Genomic DNA, 17878 nt, shown 5'->3' on the forward strand with positions numbered 1-17878 from the left:
ATGAGGTTTGGTCTTTGGCCTTGGTAATATCAAGACAGTTACAGTCTTAGGTATACTTCCTTTGTAACCATTGCATTAGTTCTTTTCATGCCTCTTAAAAAGCCTCATTATCTCACATGCTAAGAAAACAACAAACATTTAATGATGTAATGTGTCCAGATAGTTTACCAGACGGCTAAACAGTGGCCAACTCTGGACTTACCTGGGGGGGAGAAATGTACAAAAAGTTATCCCAGGAAGTCTCAACTTCTGTGGTCACCTGGATAGTACATACCATCAGTGTCACTCTTTGACTAGTTAAGCTCTCCTGCTTGATTCGGTACCATTTGGGAAAGACAGATAACCCTGAAAAACAGAAGAGGCCAAATGATTCTGTGGAACACCAGTAAAAAAAACCTGAGGGAGTTATACCCATGGAAGTGATACTAAAATTATAATGGTCATACTTAAATACAAATGTACATTTATAAATAGTTTATAAAGGGTTAATAAATACATTGTGGCTGCTTTAATTAATAATTATTAAATTGTAATGAATTGTTAGAGTCCAATAGGTGAATGGCTTCCTTACAGCTGTCTGCAACACCTTCTACTAATGTGCTTATGGATTATTAACAAACAATTTGAATTGCCTTTGATTATTTGCTATTTTTTATTTGTGGTGTGTGACTGGTCACCTAAATCAGGTGGTAGTTATTTCTGCTCTCTGATAGGATAACATTAATGTTCATCCATAATGCATGCTACTCATTTCTGTAACATGCTTACAATATCTACTAATCATTTAAAATATTCTATTAATATGAAGTGTGACTGAAATTAGTATAGGGAAACAGTAAAAACTGTATATTCACAAGACAGTTAAGTGCACTGTCTAAAAGGGAATTACAATGAAGACCCTGATTTTGCAAAGGGATCTGTGCAGAAGAGCCCTTGTTCTTGTGGAAAGTCCATTCATTTCTGTAGGACTGTGCACAGATATAAGGGCCTACTCATGCAAAGGAGTATCCCAGGTCCTTCAATACTCAGGCCTGGTATTGTGACAGTTCTACATCCTCATAACTGAGGGTGAGGTGTGTCAGATGATTCTTCCTGCTGCCTTTCCGGTCAGTGACCAATTCCTTTTTTTCTCCCTTTTGTTTTAGTTTTGGGGCAGCAAGTCAATGTATATGGATCTTATCACAGGGATCATGGGTTTTGGCTTGCTTGTGAGTGAATATTGCTTAGCTTATACTTGTACATTTTGCTAGGGCTGTTTAATCTACATCTGCATTTAATAAGTCTCAGCCCCCTTTATGTTAGGCTGGCTAACTGCCTCTCTTCAAATTCTGAAGATCCATTATCTTCCTGGTTGATCTGCAGTCCATTCTCTGATTAGGTTCTCTCATCACTCAGCTGGCTTATACGCAACTTACCCTACTGTAAAAAGATCTCCTTCCTTTTACTTTTTGTGACTAGTCAGATTCCTTCATATGGCTACTCTCTCTGTCTCGTCTTCCCCTTATTTTTCCCATTTTCTCTGTGAAAGGTCTAGCATTTTTCCCTCCTTCCTCACCATATGAATATGGAACTCTCAAGAAATCTCAGCAAAACCTCCCTACAACTCCCTCTAAAAGCCTATTCATATCTAATTAGTTGTGGTCACTCAGTGGGACTGTAACCAATCAGAAATTCCCAGGTGAACGGGCGTAGGATCTTTCCTTGTCCCTCATTAATCTCTCTGGTGTTCAGCAGGTGGGATTCCTGACAGGAGGAAGTGAGAGCTAGATGGACCCTGCTACCAATGACGTATCTACAAATAGAGAGGAAATTAATAATTGTTTGTTTTAGGAGAGACCTGTTCAAAACACTTAAGTGCAGGATTCCTCTCCATATGAGACACCTTGGGATCATCTTTTGGAATATGTAGCACTAAATGCTTAAAATTTACCAGCTGGCTTGAGTGTTGGAGAGATCCAGAGCAATTATCTACAGTACACCTCTGAGGAAAACTTACTATAAACCACAATTACATTTGATAGCTCAGAAGGTGATCAATTAATTTCTTTGACTCATGATGTAATAGGCAGAAATTCAGTAACCTGGGACTCATTTTAAGTTGTGTGACAGCAGCTGCAGAAGAAGTGTTGATGGCTGTCACATCACTGTCATACACTGTTGTTTCATCTAACGTAAACAGATGTGATTTTAAACTTCCTGCAGTCGCAATCCTGTCACTAAGTGAGTGGCTGTAAAGTAAACAGATGGTATAGAATTCTGATGCTTCCGAAGGATATCAGAACACTATTTTTGACACAGTGCAATATCCTCAGCTGGCGTAAATCAGTGTAGCTTCAGTGACTTCACTGGAGCTTTGCTAGTTTACATCAGCTGAGGATCTGTCCCTGTATGTTGTACTGAGCCCTATGCCTTCTCACCACTAAACAATGCATGTTTATTGTATCTTATCTGCAACTGATTTGATGGTTTTGTTCAGCTTGGAATGAGCAGGAGCGGATTTACCATGAAACAAACCATGCGGTGGCACAGGGCCCCCAAAATGCAGGACAAATATCTGACAACCTGCCCCTGAGTCCCAGCCAGCGGCGCAGCAGGGCTCAGGCAGGCAAGCTGCCTGCATGCTGTGGCCAGTGGCCCCACGCCGCTGCCAGGGAACGGCCAGCTACTGGCACATCTCTGCGCATCCCTGGCAGGGGGTGGGAGGTGGCTCCGTGCGCTGCCCACACCCTCAGCAGTGCATGGAGACCCGCTGCCCCCCTCCACTCAAGAGGCACACAGAGACGTGCCAGCAGCAGGGCTAAGGCAGCTCCCTGCCCACTCTGCCTCCCTTCCTCCATGCCACTTTGCTCCTGAAAGGGGCCAGTATATCCCTGCGGCCCTTTGGGATGGTGGGGTGTCTGTGCACTGTCCCCGCCCTGAGTGCCGACTCTGCAGTTCCCATTGGCCAGGAACTGCGGGCAATGGGAGCTCCGGGGGGTGACACCTGCAGGCAGGGGTGCACAGAGACCCCTGGCTTCCCCTGCTTAGGAGCCGTTGCTGGAAGGGGGTGTGTGCCGATCGCTTTGGGAGCCATGCCACCCTAGTTAAGCGCCTCCCCCCCGCACCCCAACCCTCTGCTCCAGCCCAGAGCCTGCACCCTAACTTCCTCCTAGAGCCCGCACACCTCACCCCCTCCCATACCCCAACTCCCTGCCCCAGCCCAGAGCTGCATCCAGCACCCAAACTTCCTTCCAGAGCCCACACCCCCTCCTGCACCCCAACCCCCTCCCCAGTCAAGGAACCTCACTTTATTTTCATTTACTTCCCATTACTTATAATATAGGAGGGGGATGAAGAAAAAAGAAGAATGAAAAATGTGGGGGGGAGATAAGAGAGAATGTTCTTTTTCTTGGCTGGGTCCTGAGAGGGTGCCCTGGAAAATGAAGCTGTGCACAGGGACCCACTAACTCTAAAGCCGCCACTGGGAATGAGCATAGAGCAAATGTTGCCTATTATAGCATAGAGCAAATAGCACAGAGCAGACTTCAGATTCTATCAGCATTCAGTATATTTCCCACTCTTATGTGAAGAACACAAACATTTTTGATATTTTACTGAAATGTTCTGTTTAGGCCATTGTGAGATTTATCTTCACATAAAACTCCCATTGACTTCAGTGGGAGTGACACACACAAAGATTACAGGATTGGGCTCTAAGAAATTAGGGAGGCTGAAGAGGAAATCAACGTGATATTATGCGGCTTATTTTGTGATGTGCAAACAATATGAAATAAGTTTAGCATTTGTTTTTTTCAATCAACGTTCAGAAAGAAAATGAAATACTAATTGTGGGGAAGCTGGAAGTCTGGGAAGTACTCATGCAAATGTATGTTTGCACAAAAGTTCATGCCAGAATTGATTATGGTAACCATCTTAAAAATCTCCTGTTCAGAACACTTTGTCATCCTATCAGAGAGCAGAAATACAAACACCTGCTGACTTGGATGACCAGGCACACACTACTAGTGAAGAATAGTAAATATTTGAAGATATAATCAAATAGTTTTGACTAGCTGATATATGTTTGCATAAAGCATTCACCAAACAATTTTGAATAAATAGCATATTTGTAAAAAACAAAGCCTGTCTGTAGATAACTCACAAAAAGTAAAAACGGGCTATGTCCATTCACTTATTCACTACAAACAGTTTACCAACTCACGCAAAAGCATGTTCTGTATTAGCACTTTTCCACAAAGCCCAAAATAAACATTTTACGATAGGCCGCATAACATGAAGTGTGGAATATGATACATTAATGACAACACACACTCTAAGTTCAGTAATACACAAAAAACTACAGACCCCATTTATCTCGATGGGATGGTGTCCCTAGCCTCTGTTTGCCAACAGTTGGGAATGGGCAACAAGGGATGGATCACTTGACGATTACCTGTTCTGGTGATTCCCTCTGAAACACCTGGCAGTGGCCACTGTCGAAAGACAGGATATTGGGCTAGATGGACCTTTGGTCTGACCCAGTATGGCCGTTCTTATGACTTCAGCCTGTCCTGTCCTCCTCCGCATTTGATGCGGGATACTTCCTCCTCCTCCAGGCTGCCTGGATCATCAGGGGGCATTAAGTGCACAGTGGAGAGAGTCTCCCTGCTCTCAATTCCAGTGTCCAGCGCAACAGCCTCTGAGAAGAAAATTGCACAGAAAATCCTGCTTATCTGTGCCAGTTTGGGCTGGAGCATGCTCATGCATGCAGATACTCTTTAGCAGCCAGCCTCTAGCAAATCTCTACTAGCCATGTGCAAATGGCAATTTTCAGAGGCTTATAACTGCCAAATGTGGGTGGATTTTTACAGGGACAGGAGGAAAAAGCAGCTCTCTGACCCCAGCCAAATTTAAAGTCTTTACTGCAAAGCATGGGGTGCTAGAGATTATCAATTAAACAGTTGTAAAAAAATGTAACATTGTCAAAATAATCTATTTTCTCCAACCCTGTTCTCAAAAATTACTGAACCAGTGTTGTTGAACTTGTCCAAACTTTCCAAAAATATTTGACCTAAGGCAGACACCCCCTATGGAAAATTTCAGTCCACACAGTTAAAACTTGGGAAAGTTATAAGTAACTGAAAACAGAGTCTTACAGTAGAAAACATTAGGCAACCTTGAAAATGTCATTAATGCAGAGTTAAGTATGACCATGTATTTCCTGAATGTTGAGTGCACCTGTACTTAAATCTCTAAAACCCAGGAAATACAGAGTTACAGTACACACAAGCTATGCCACGCAACCTTAACTCTGCCCCCAGAACCAGTGGGGATATACTGTCAGTATGCTTCAGCTAGGACTGCGCTATAATAAGCAGACATAAGGACTGACAAAGTAAATGTGCCATTTTATGTGCTGTGTTTTTCCCCCCACAGAACTGTATTCTCTTATTGATCTGTATGTACTCCAACTGCCCTTCACTGTGTCAGGGACAGCTGTATTGACTGGTGCAAAGATTATTGCAGCAGGTTGCCACAGCTCGCACCAAAGCTCACACCATGATATGAGGAGAGGTGCATCTGCACCCAAAGGGATCACAGCTGATTCCATACTAGAGCCATACTAGATTCCTCACCACCGACTGTTCCTGTTGTTCAGGACACTGTCACACAACCATCACCCCATTATCCCAAGAGAGTGTGAAACCTAGTGATGTGCCTCATCTTATATGGCAGAGAGTTGCTATTTCAGGGCAGTATAATTCCTTGCCATTTGAGAATCTCTGGTAGTCTACCCACAACTTTTAGTTAGGCTATATAGTGTTTTATGTTAGCCATGTAAATGATGGGGGTGTGTGTGTGTGTGTGTGTGTGTGTGTGTGTGTGTGTGTGTGTGTATATTGTGGCAAAGTACCTTCTTCTCCTCAGCAGGCTCAGTCCTTTTTAGCCTTGGAGACCCAGGCTTGGGCAAAGCAAATCCTTGTAGGTAGCACAGGGTCTGGCTATTCCTTCCCTCAGTCAGTCCCTTGTGCTTGTTTATCTTCCCTCCTGGGGACAGAGTGCAGCCTTCCTTGCTGGAAGGGTTCAGAGCCTTGCTGCTCCTAACTTACTGGCAGCTTCCCTGGTTCTCTCTCTCTCTCCCCCCATCTTCCACGCCGGGGAGGGTTTAAAAAGGTCCCAAGCAGTTGGAGCCAGCTGAACCTAATTAATTCCCTAGTAACCCCTTGCCCAGCTGAACCTCATTTCCCCATGGTTCTCTCTCTTCAGTGGCTTGGGAGAGGCCTTTTTAACCCCCTGGGACTGATTACTCCCCCCCCCCCTTTGTAGCTGTTTGTCCTGGGTTTGCCACAATATATATATATACACACACACACAAATGTATATATATTTGGGGAAAAAATTTTAAATAGGGTGGATGAAAGTGATGTCCTGTCCCTTTAAATATTTGAGCACTCCCCTATCCCACTCAGTGCAAAGCCTTACTTTCATGTTGGTTTTAGTTTTGCTTCAAGAACAATAAAGGGAGCACAGCAGAGAGCTGTGTTTCTATCTCCTCTGCTGGATCCAAATATAATAGTCAGGAATCTGCTTTCATTTTCTGTCTCTGGTTTTCATCTGAAACAGTTTCCTTAGACACTTGTGCATATAAAAAGATACTGAAAGTAGACACTAAACCATTGTGCTAATTCCCACTGCAGTGTGAAAACCAGTACAAATGATGGATTACAGGTACCTGAGTGTGGGATATCAGTATGAAAAAGACTGAGAATTCATGTATGGGGGGTAGCGAACTCAAGTTTTATCATGGTATCCCCCACCCTCAGATCTCCACCCTTCCATTCATGGCTCCATCTTCTAGTAAAAACAATGAATAGGACATACCAGGGGTCTCATATCCCTGTACCCCCAAAATATCACTTCAGCTAGCCTACCAATACTTTTTTGGTAGCCTCCCTGTAAAGCTGCCTCCAAAAATAGAATTTAACACTCAATATCAAAGAGTGATAGCATTGTCAAAGAACAGGCAGAATATACAATTACTGCGTGGTTTTTACAATTCAGCTTTTATCAGTGAATCATTGTTAGCAGCTTGCATTCTTCAGATTTAGCAAGTGCATTTGGTTTTCTGTATGTGGTCCCTGGATGCTTTTCATTCTATATTGCAAAGGCTTTCAAGTGACTTTTATTCATCCAGTGTAGGTTGTTTGATGTGTATGATTCTTATTGGAATAGGTTTTTTGACAGCAGGCTGTTGTTGTTTTTGTCAGACCAACCAAAGAAACTTTACCATGGTGGGGATTAGATTTTCACTCCTCTTAACCAAAAAAACCCCAAAACCCCCTGAATTTAATGAGCTGAAAAATTGTTAGTCAGCAATGTGTAAACAAATAAAAAAGGAATGGGGCAGGGAGTGGGGGGGAGAGAATAAATTGAGAGAAGGAAAAGGATTAAAATTAGCATTCCAATCATTTTATTTTCTTTTTTTATGTCCATCTATATACTAACAGAGACTTAAATTTCTATCTTTATTTGCTGGCAATATCCTTCCTTGCAGGAAGGTGAATTCCATTGAATAACAGTGTGTCCCTATAGAAAAGACACTCTCTTCCAGCAGCACAGGTGACATTTTTAAGGCTTGTGTTCTGTACAAGCAGAGGAGACCACAAAACCAAAACATTAGGCCAAAATGTTCAAACTTAGGTTCCTGAAGTTAGACACCTAAATCCATAGTTAGGCACCTAATTATGTGGTCTGATTTTTTTTTTTCCCCAAGAGATGCTGAGCACCCACAGCTCCCATTGTCTGCTTGTCTGTGGGAGAAATGGGTGTCCTGCACTTCTGAAAAATCAGATCACTTTTATTTAAGCACTGAAATGTGAATTTAAATGCCTAACTTTAGCCACCTAAATTTGAACATTCTGATCATTGTTTATGCAGATATGACATAGCGAAGGGACATAATTACTGTTCAAAGCTTCCACTGAAGGGTATCGGTATTAATTCAAAAACTGTGCACAGAAATATGCTAACAATGAAGAGCACTATTCGTAGGTCTACCAAACACACAACTAGCATTGGAAGTAGCTTACCACTGTCCAAAGAAGGAGATAAGGGTGTTGTGCTATCTGGAGTGTCTCACTACTGAGTGCTTACCTCAGGGCAGATTGTCAGAAAACAAGAGCACCAACTGGTAGTATATTCTATAATTAGATTTCACCAAGCCAGCACCACATGTGAACTCTGGGATCACTATCCCAGTCTTACCACAGAGTCACAAACAGTCCCCTTAGGCCCCAGCCTGTTATGCCACCCAGACAAACTGGACTTTGTGATAAAAGGTCCCTTCAACCAAAAATCACACATCAGGTTTCTCCTAGTCCCAAGAGACCAGTCACTTACCCCAAATCAATTGGTACTCTGGACCTTACACCAAAGACAATGCTGGCAGCCAATTCTGTAGTAAACTAACTACAAGTTTATTAGCTAAGAACAAAAAATGAGTTATTGAGAGTTTAAAGCAGGTAAAATAGATGTATAGGTGAATCACAGTTTGTAACTCCAAATGGTAGCAGTGATATAATAAACTGCCAGTTTCCCAAAAGTATTTCAAGGTACCCAAATTGTCTCTAGGGATCTCTGCTTTGCGTCTGGTACACTTCCCTGTAAAAGGTTGGTTTTCTGTCTGAGAAACTGTCAGAGATAAAGGATCTTTCTTTGAATCCATATTTATGGTATCTTCACACACAGAAAGCAAGCTGACTGTGTCTCTACCCATGTAGGTTTTTCCTTTGATGATGGTGAGTGAGGAATGCACTTTAGTCTTTTGACCTCCAGTCATCATCACAATGGCCATTTGCTTTGGAATTAGCACCCTTTCTGATATATTCGGTAATTAGCATTTCACAAGATTTCTTTGGGTTATTGAGTTACATGGGCATATACAATGTAAATGTTTTATTACATTATAACGGAAACAGATAAATGAAAACAATACGAGTAACATTCCAGTAGCTTTCATGAAGTTTAAAACGTTACTCTCTTGGATCTACACTAATACACGAGTGAATCGGCCTATGGCCCTGATCTGACCTGGTCTGCCAGGCTCACATACCACTCCTGCTGTCACTGTGAATGGCGCTAGGAACAGAAATGCACATATGTCAGTCTGATGGCCCCCAATCTGGAATTATTCCAGTTTTTCCATCACTGTCAGTGAGAGTGGGGTTTGTCCTTTACTTTATGTTCTGTTGCTCCCATTTTATTTTGCTCCCAAAGATGTGGCACTTGGAGACGAGAGAGGTGAGGGGCTTAGAGAATGGTTGTATCTATTTTATTGGTCTCCCAGCAATCTTTTAACACTTACAACCATTAGAAATATTTGCTGTATTTGTGTTGGATAGGTAGGTAAACTGATTTGAACTATGTAGAATTCTTTCTTAGACAAGTTGTATTTTTTCACCACTAAGTAAAATGGACTTTAGTATATTAGTAAAGAAATGATTACAAATAAATATAATATGGCATACAATAAAAATTGCTAATTACCATAGCTGTGAAAAGACAAACCTGCTCACTTATTTCAGGATAAAAAAAGTCCACAGGAAAGCTCAGTAACTTGCAAGTAATAACAGGAAAGATGCTAATACCAAGAAGCTCAGACCTGACTAACTGAAGGCATAAGCACGAGAGACACATACAATACAGCATGGAAGCGTTCTGTGAATGCACTTTGAATATCAACGGTACCTCCTTTTCTGTGATTTTTTTTTTCATGCCCCTAGCTGACCATAGCAAAATGAACTGCAGTCTGACACTGTTTCTGAGGAGCCTAGATAAGCACCAGTGGATCCTTTACCAGAGTATTACAAGAGATGCAAACAGAGGGATATTTTCTCAGAATTTTAATCAATGATTGTTGTATTCCACATGCTTCAATGCACTCTCAACGCTGTAAATAGGCTGGCTGCCTTTTGTAGGGGTCTGATAGAACATCCCCGTTCTTATCCTGATTTGCTGGCTGTTACTACAATGAACTCTTCCTAAAATTATGTTGCAAATGAACAGGCATCAGTTCAGCTGCACTTAAAAAGGAAGTGCCAAAATAAAATAAAGCAGGCCATGAGCAAGTTCAGTGGGATGCCTGTCAAGGATGGCCTATTTTTTTTTTTTAAGTGTGGCATAATAAGGTAACACTACCCTCCTGGCAATGACCATGTGTCTCTGTTATAGCAGGAGCCCAACAATGCCTAATGACTGGTAAATAAACAGTTTGCTCCATCTGCTGCTTTGAAGATATATTAAAGAAGCTGTTATAAATTCTGGAATTCTGGATAAAAATTATCTGCACACATGAGGGTTCTTCTGAGGGAGAGCCAGGTTGGGGAAAGGGAGGAGATGCACTGCCTGAGCAAAGTTGTCAGACGACATTATTCCGCTATAAGTCATAATGGTTCTGGGCAGTCACAGAAGCAGAGTGTTCACAGGAGATTTGATACACTGAAGGAAGTTTAGACTGTACTCTCCAAAGCACCCTCCTCCCAGCACTTCCAGGGGGAGAGAGAGAGAGATCATGGCCCTATTCTTGCCGCTCTCTCATACATGCCCTCTTAGCTCTGCTAGCAGAAACTTCCATTAGCACACCTAGCTATATTAAAGTTTCTCTTTTGTGGGTACTCCAAGGTGCAAAGGAGCTTCTCGTTCTTTACCTAGAAGATCAACTCAGAATCAGCCTAATATGGCCCCCAAAATTAAGATGTGTGGCAAAATCACTGATCTGCTCAATCTGACTTCCAGGTGAGAGATCTGACCTTGTCTGATAGACAGAGGAAAGGGGACTAGTTGTTTTGGAGTTGAGCTCCAGTGGTGATGCTAAGATCTATTTCACCTAGTGCCTTCCATGTGTTCCCTTTCTATTACTGCGACTTGGAAAATAGAACAAAAATACTGGAGTTAATTGCGAAAAAAAAGCTGCTACATTTTTGTTGGGTTTAGAGAAAGGCATGCAGCAAAATACTTGTATTTCTAGAAGAGCTATGGATGTGTTAAAAAAACATGATAGGATTAATCAGTAACATCACAACTAGTTACCCAAAGGCTATGTTCTAGCTTGGGGCCTTGAAGAGCATTGGTCTGAAGGTAGATCCCATTTGCCATATTCTGACCTAAGGGCTATCTATGCCTAAAAATATCTTATTTGGTATGAACAACTAAGGAATGTGTTCAAGATATTTAGTGAAGTGAATGTCACTATACAATGTCCTTTGGGCAGAATATTGCTTTCCAGCAGTGAGTCACTTGCCAGAAATTCCTCAACTGAGAGATTATATGGGAAGCCACTTAATAGAGATTTTTTTCACTATTTCTAACCTAAACGTAATCAACTTCTTAAATAGCAGAATAACATGCACAGTAAACTATTGTCCTTTAAATTGAAGTACTATTCGATGTGCAGTATAATGCAGATAGTATTAATCTACTTTAATCATCCTTCAAGTGCACAATACACTAATTGTGCCCATTCAGGAATATTTTTCCTGTTTAATTTAATAACAGGTTGTGTCACACATTAATTAAAATGTTATACAGATATTTAAACAGACTAATCGATTTCTGTGTTTGGTTGTCGCAGTGTAACATGTAGTTTTCTGAACAGTACCCACACAACTCAATAGGAAAAGCTCTGTATTGCACCATAAAATGCAATGCATTTCTCAGTACCTAAATATACATATTTTAATCTGGATATATAGCCAAATTCCACACTGACTTACTCCGTGTATAATATAGGGTGTGTAAAAAGCAACAAAGAGTCCTGTGGGACTAACAGATGTATTGGAGTATAAGCTTTCGTGGGTGAATACCCACTTCTTCAGATGCAAGTAATGGAAATTTCCAGAGGCAGGTATAAATCAGTATGGAGATAACGAGGTTAGTTCAATCAGGGAGGATGAGGCCCTCTTTTAGCAGGTGAGGTGTGAACACCAAGGGAGGAGAAACTGCTTTAGTAGTTGGCTAGGCATTCACAGGCTTTGTTTAATCCTGAGCTGAGGTGTCAAATTTGCAAACGAACTGAAGCTCAGCAGTTTTTCTTTGAATATTGGTCCTGAAGTTGAATATAGGGTGTATAACTGAAGAAAATTTGTCCCAGTTTCTCTAAATTCAGATAACCAAGTATGTACATGTTCACCCTAGTATCTGAGCAAACAGTTCTGATTTACTTCCTCCTTTCTACCCTGCTTATTAAGATTTGATGTAATGAAGCAGTCGACACCGTTGCATCGTGTTCATTAGATATCAAACCCTAAATGCCAACCATTAAAGTAAGCACTCCCCAAAAAAATGATATAAACAAATAATGGAAGCTTGGACCAAACATTTTCTCTTATGGATAGAATTTTAGCGACCAAGATGACATTTCCATTTAGTGTATTGTATTTGGCTGACACATGGCCATAGTACATTGGATCTGTGCTATCAAGATAGAGAAGTGCAGCCCTCCATGTATGCTGGGACTCTCACTCATCTGCAGTTCGCTCCTCTGAATCACTTTGTTGGATTCCCTTTAATTTGTCCAGAAAATTTTCTCTAACATTTCCCATGGTTGGTGTAGGTAGAGGGGAGCTATAGAAGAAATGATTTTGGTGAAGTAAGGGATTGTTTCCCTGGATCCTGATAGGCATGGGCAACTCCCAGTTGTGAACATGTGGTAGACACATAATGCTACAGTAAACAACCATCATACTTCTCAACTCTTAATGGCAATTATAAACCAAATCCTTTTTACTCATTTCAGTGGCCATATTCCTTGGCTCCTAAGGACAAAGATCTGAGTTTTGTTTGGGGCTGAGAATGTTTCAGGTGTCTGGGCACTATGCACCAAACTCTGGGTCTCTTCACTTTTGCTCCTAAAATAGGTGCATAATAATTTGATCAGAGTGACAGTACTTCTTTGTGTTACAGTGCTGGCAGGTAGTGTGGCCTTTCAAAATTCTCACAGATGCTCCTTCACAGATGACACATGCCAGAAGCATAAATAATCCAAGCAGAGGAGGTTGCATGGCTCCTGAAAATAGATCAGGGAGTTCTGGCCCTGGTTCTAATCTAAGACCAGCACATAAGCATATCTTACTTTCCATCAAAATCAATGGGTGTTAAACACAGGCTTAAAAGTTAAGCAAGTGCTTTTTCTGAATCCGGGTCCTCTGTGCTGAAAGAAGTGGACCCATAAACGTTCACCCTAGAATTCCGCTCCATGGCTCAATGTCCCCAGTTTTGAAGAAGCAATATGTGGGGTATAATAGTTGGGTCCCCCAGTTCCCTGCTTGATCATGGTTCCATGGATGCGTGCGAGTATCCTGGAACCAGAACTCTAGTTGCTAAAATGGGAAGTGAAGATAAGAGTGAAGGTAAGTAGAACATGACAGGAATGTTCTAAAAAGAAAAGGAATGAACAGAAAAGCTCACTCATGCTTATACTTCTTACATGCTGCTTTTATTTTCATGGGGAAAATGGTTATTAAGTCAAATGAATATAAAGTAGAAGAAGAAATACAAATAATGCCTCTCTTCTACGTCAGTCGCGAATGGGTTTTAATACCCGTAGTTTCTATAGAAACTCAATTTTGAAATATTAGTTCTGTTGTGCTTAAAGATAATATGTTAAATATATTCTATATACTAGATATAAAAAGGAGAAGTATTCTACCCCTAAGAAAATATGGTGTGTAATAAAATACATTGTTTGATCACAATATTTTCATGCTTATTCTGATCATTGGATGGGATATGTGTATGTAGGTATGTCTATATGTATGTAAACCTGTGTGTATCTTTTTCATATTTTTAATTGCCTGACAGATATTTCCAGGACTGATTCTCTCAGACATAAAGCCTGCCAAAAGAATGAAGTTCAAAACAGTCTGCTACCTGCTGGTCCAGCTCATGCATTGTCGTAAGATGTTCAAAGCTGAGATACCTTTCTCCAATGTCATGACATGTGAGGATGATGATAAGGTAATTAATAAGGTTTCTCTGAGGTCCTTGAATGTGTGCTTTTAAAATGTCCGTTGCTCCATGTTGTCTCACAAACTAAACTAAAACAGGTTATTACTACATAAGTGCTGTCAATATAATAAACCCTTGTCTAGAAAAAATTCCCCATCGTTGCTAATATGGTTTTTGCTCAGTAGGTAATAGCAGCTTTAATCCTGAGGCAGCCACAGGTGCCTTATCTGTACATTTCAAGCACCAGGTAAATTAGAGCATAGTAGACTGACTTGGCTTTTGAAAAGGCAAATGGCACCAGGCATCCTGTCTGTGCTAGGGATCCCAGTGTTCCCACTAGTCCTGGAGCTGAACTGCTAGCAATGATGAGAAACTTTTGCAGAATTTCCCCAGTATAGACAAAGCTTAAGTGTAGCAGATTTCAGGTGCAGAGTCCCCCATACAAGTGCGTGCACACACATCTCACAAGTGGCTACCATCTGGGACTTGTCCTTCAGAAAAGAGTCCCTGAGGCCATTGCAGAAATTTCAAAAAGCTGTTTTGCAAATCCCTGGAGTCCTCCACAGTTTTCAGCTGATAGCACTGTACATTCAGTAGCATGCAGAAAGTAAGTATATTTGTATGCCTATATATTTCTATATGAAAATGTGAGTGGTAACCATGAATCATAAAGCTGATTTGGTGTTGAAACCAAAAGATTGGAAAAGTTGTCAGATCATTTATTTTGCCAGTAGGTGGCAATGTTACATAGTTTACTGCTTGTATGTTAACTGCTGTAGAACAGGAAGTTCATTCATTGGGATTTGAACTGTGTCTTGGACTGTCTCTGATATAAACAAGATACATTTTGAAAAACGTCAAATCTGTCTTTATGACAGTATTAGAACTTTCCTGTTCGTGAAAATTTTGTTTCTCCCAGTACTGACAGAAACACAAAAATTAAAAAAGCAGCTCTTTTTGGTTTAAATCTCTTATTGCGGCCTTTATTTACCATTTATAGAAATAGCGTAACTCACATAGTAACTCACACATGACATCATTGCTCTGAATTACGTCTTTTAAACGCTCTTTGAGTATTTTGAAAAATCTGTTTATTCTATAAAAGTTATGTGACAATTTAGTCTTTTTTTGTGTGTGCATGTATACATAGTATACATACAAAACCTATAGTATGTTAGGGAACTGGCTTAAATTCCCCACAGTCAGAACATTCAAAGTCACTGCTATAATGTTATATTTAACTTACCTAGTTGTGTGTCAAGTGTTTGCAACTCATATGGGACTCTTATCTCAGGGAACATGATGTAAAAGGTTAATCTATACAAACCAACCTACTCTCCAGGCTTCCTTCAGAGATCATTATTCCTTAAATTATGAAAGCCATATACAGCTCAAAACTCTTTGAAGCTGGCCCAGTATTATCTGCATCTGTGCTACAATAAAGTTAAAAAAACTCTCTGACAAAATACTTTACCTTGCAAAAACTTGAGACATCATGAAAGTCTGTAACATGAAAAAAGAGGTAAAATATATGTTAGAAAATAAATGAAAAAGTAGGTATATGTGCACAGTAGCTGATTTTATGGGCTAATAGCTCACTCCATTTTAATTCTCTTCAACAGAAAACTCAAACAAAATCTAGGTCACTTAATTGAAAAAACAGCCTGCAAAATTTAGTTTAGAAAGCAAAACTATTAGGCACCAAAATATAAGCATCTGAAATGACACATCTATTTGTATGTGTTAACCGGAATTTTAACTACATGTTAACATAGTGGCCCTTCAGATTACATGCTTATTCAAAATATTAAGCTCAAAAGGCAAAACTCAAGTAGGTATTTTAGCTGTGTCATAAGCATTTAGCACCAATACTATAGTGTAAATATGAGAACAAGAAAACAGTGAGAGAACTGAAAAGATATTTTATTTATGCTTTGGACTCTCTTCCAGTACTTATCAGGGACCACTCCTGAACCAATCCACTGGTCTGTAGTATTTCCTGACTGATCACTAGCTTCATATATCTACTTTACAGGGAAGTCTGCTTATGTGTGTTAGGCTTGGTCCACACTGGGGCGGGGGATCGATCTAGGAAAAGCAGCTTCAGCTACGAGAATAGCATAGCTGAAGTCGACGTTTCCTAGATCGAACTAAGTTTACTTACTGCGGGTCCACGTGGCGCAGGCAAGCTCCCCCATCGACAGCGCTTCCTCCTCTCGGCGAGCAGGAGTTCTGCAGTAAACGGGGGAGCGCTTCTGGGATCGATTTATCACATCCAGATGAGACGCGATAAATCAATCCCAGAAGATCGATCTCTACCCGCCGAATCAGGCAGGTAGTGTGGACCTAGCCTTAGTAAACTAGATGCTGACCTGTGTTTGTTTGTGCGTTGTGTTTCGTTTTGATTTTAAGAAGAGCTGCCCCTCCTGTTTCACACACAGTAAGAAAAGAAACATCTTTTCATTCTCCATACATTTAGCTGGTCACCTTTGTCCCCTGAGCTGTGACTTTGAAAGGGAATTGTAAAATCTCAGAGATATTTTCTAGGTATATAGCCTTTTAAAAAGTGGGCTATTAAACATTGACAGCACTGCACTGAGACCTTGTAACAAGTTTCTAATAGTGACAGGAAAAATTATTCTTATTATATCCTAGGTGGTAGACATCTGGGTTTTTTTCCCAAGCTGATTAGTCATAACCTAATGTATTAAATGGCTTTCCCTGACACCTACAAATGTTTCATAAAGGAAATATGTTTCTGACTATGTAGAAACAGGTTGAGCCCTTCTGTATAGGCATGACAGGGGCACAGCCAGGCCAAACTTGAGTGGCACAGTCATCCCATGCATCAGGTCGCAACACCTGGAGCAGGGAGCCAGGCCCAGGCTTGCAGGACAGCAGCCACAGGAGTGAGTAACGCAAGAGAAATGGTAACAGAGAAAATATAATTAGAAGGGAATCCCTTCATTATCCCTGTATTTGTGGCTAAACTTCTGGTGTAAAATTATTCAAAGTCTTATGCTGTGGATGTGGAGAAGGTGAAGAAAAATTGCTTTGCAAATACTATCCCATCCATATCGTCCTGAACAGCAGAATTGTTCAGAGGCATGGACAGTCTAGGTTAATTTGAGTTGTCTCCGCTAAGCCACAGAATTGAGTTTTTCTCATTTGTGATCAATTTTCTTGTTACCTCGCTGATCAAGTCACCCTGATCTGGGATGAGCTGGCTTTCTCCACAGGGGCAGATTAGAGTGCTGTCAAGGACAGTATGTAGAGGGATTTTTAAGGATGAGGAGTGAAATCATGGCCCCACTGAAGTCAAAGGGAGTTTTGCCATGGAGTTTAGTGGGGCCAGGATTTTACCTGAGAAATTGTAGCTAATTTGTAATTAGACTGTAACTTGACAGGAGCAAGGACTATGTCTTTTCATGTATTTGTCTACAAATTTGTATTTGCTTAGCTGAACAGATTCCTGATGCTGACTGGGGACTTGGCAATACAAATGATGAGATATTTTCAGTCACAGATAATGTCATTGCAGTGAATAGCTGTCATCCTCTTGTTTTCTTTTCTGCTGCAGAGAAGAGCATTAAGAACAGCCTCTGAAAAACTCAGGAATCGTTCCTCTTTTTCTACGAATGTGGTATACACCACCCCAGGAACTCGAGTAAACAGATACATCAGCCGTTTGATAGAGGCCCGGCAAACTGAGTCCGAGATGGCTGACTTGAATTTCATTACCCTCAAGTATAAACAAATTGAACGTGAGCATAAAGTAAGTGAGAATTTGAATAAGTTCACTGACCAAAGATAATTGGACAGATGGAGTTGCACCTTCGTAGACAAGGTCCAAATTTTGCTCATTATCTTTAAACAATATTACAAGGCCTGACAC

General features: G+C 40.8%; 1 protein-coding gene across 1 annotated transcript in view; it reads left to right on the forward strand.

Moving 5' to 3' along the window:
• ADCY1 (adenylate cyclase 1) overlaps window positions 1–17878 on the forward strand; it is a 229307-nt gene that overhangs the window by 166127 nt on the left and 45302 nt on the right. Inside the window, exons 8-9 of the mRNA XM_034761297.1 lie at window positions 13837–13992; window positions 17564–17758. Coding sequence (XP_034617188.1) covers window positions 13837–13992; window positions 17564–17758 — 351 coding nt within the window. The remainder of the gene's footprint in view (window positions 1–13836; window positions 13993–17563; window positions 17759–17878) is intronic.

This window comes from Trachemys scripta, chromosome 2 (assembly GCF_013100865.1).
Source record: "Trachemys scripta elegans isolate TJP31775 chromosome 2, CAS_Tse_1.0, whole genome shotgun sequence".
NCBI lineage: Eukaryota > Metazoa > Chordata > Testudines > Emydidae > Trachemys > Trachemys scripta.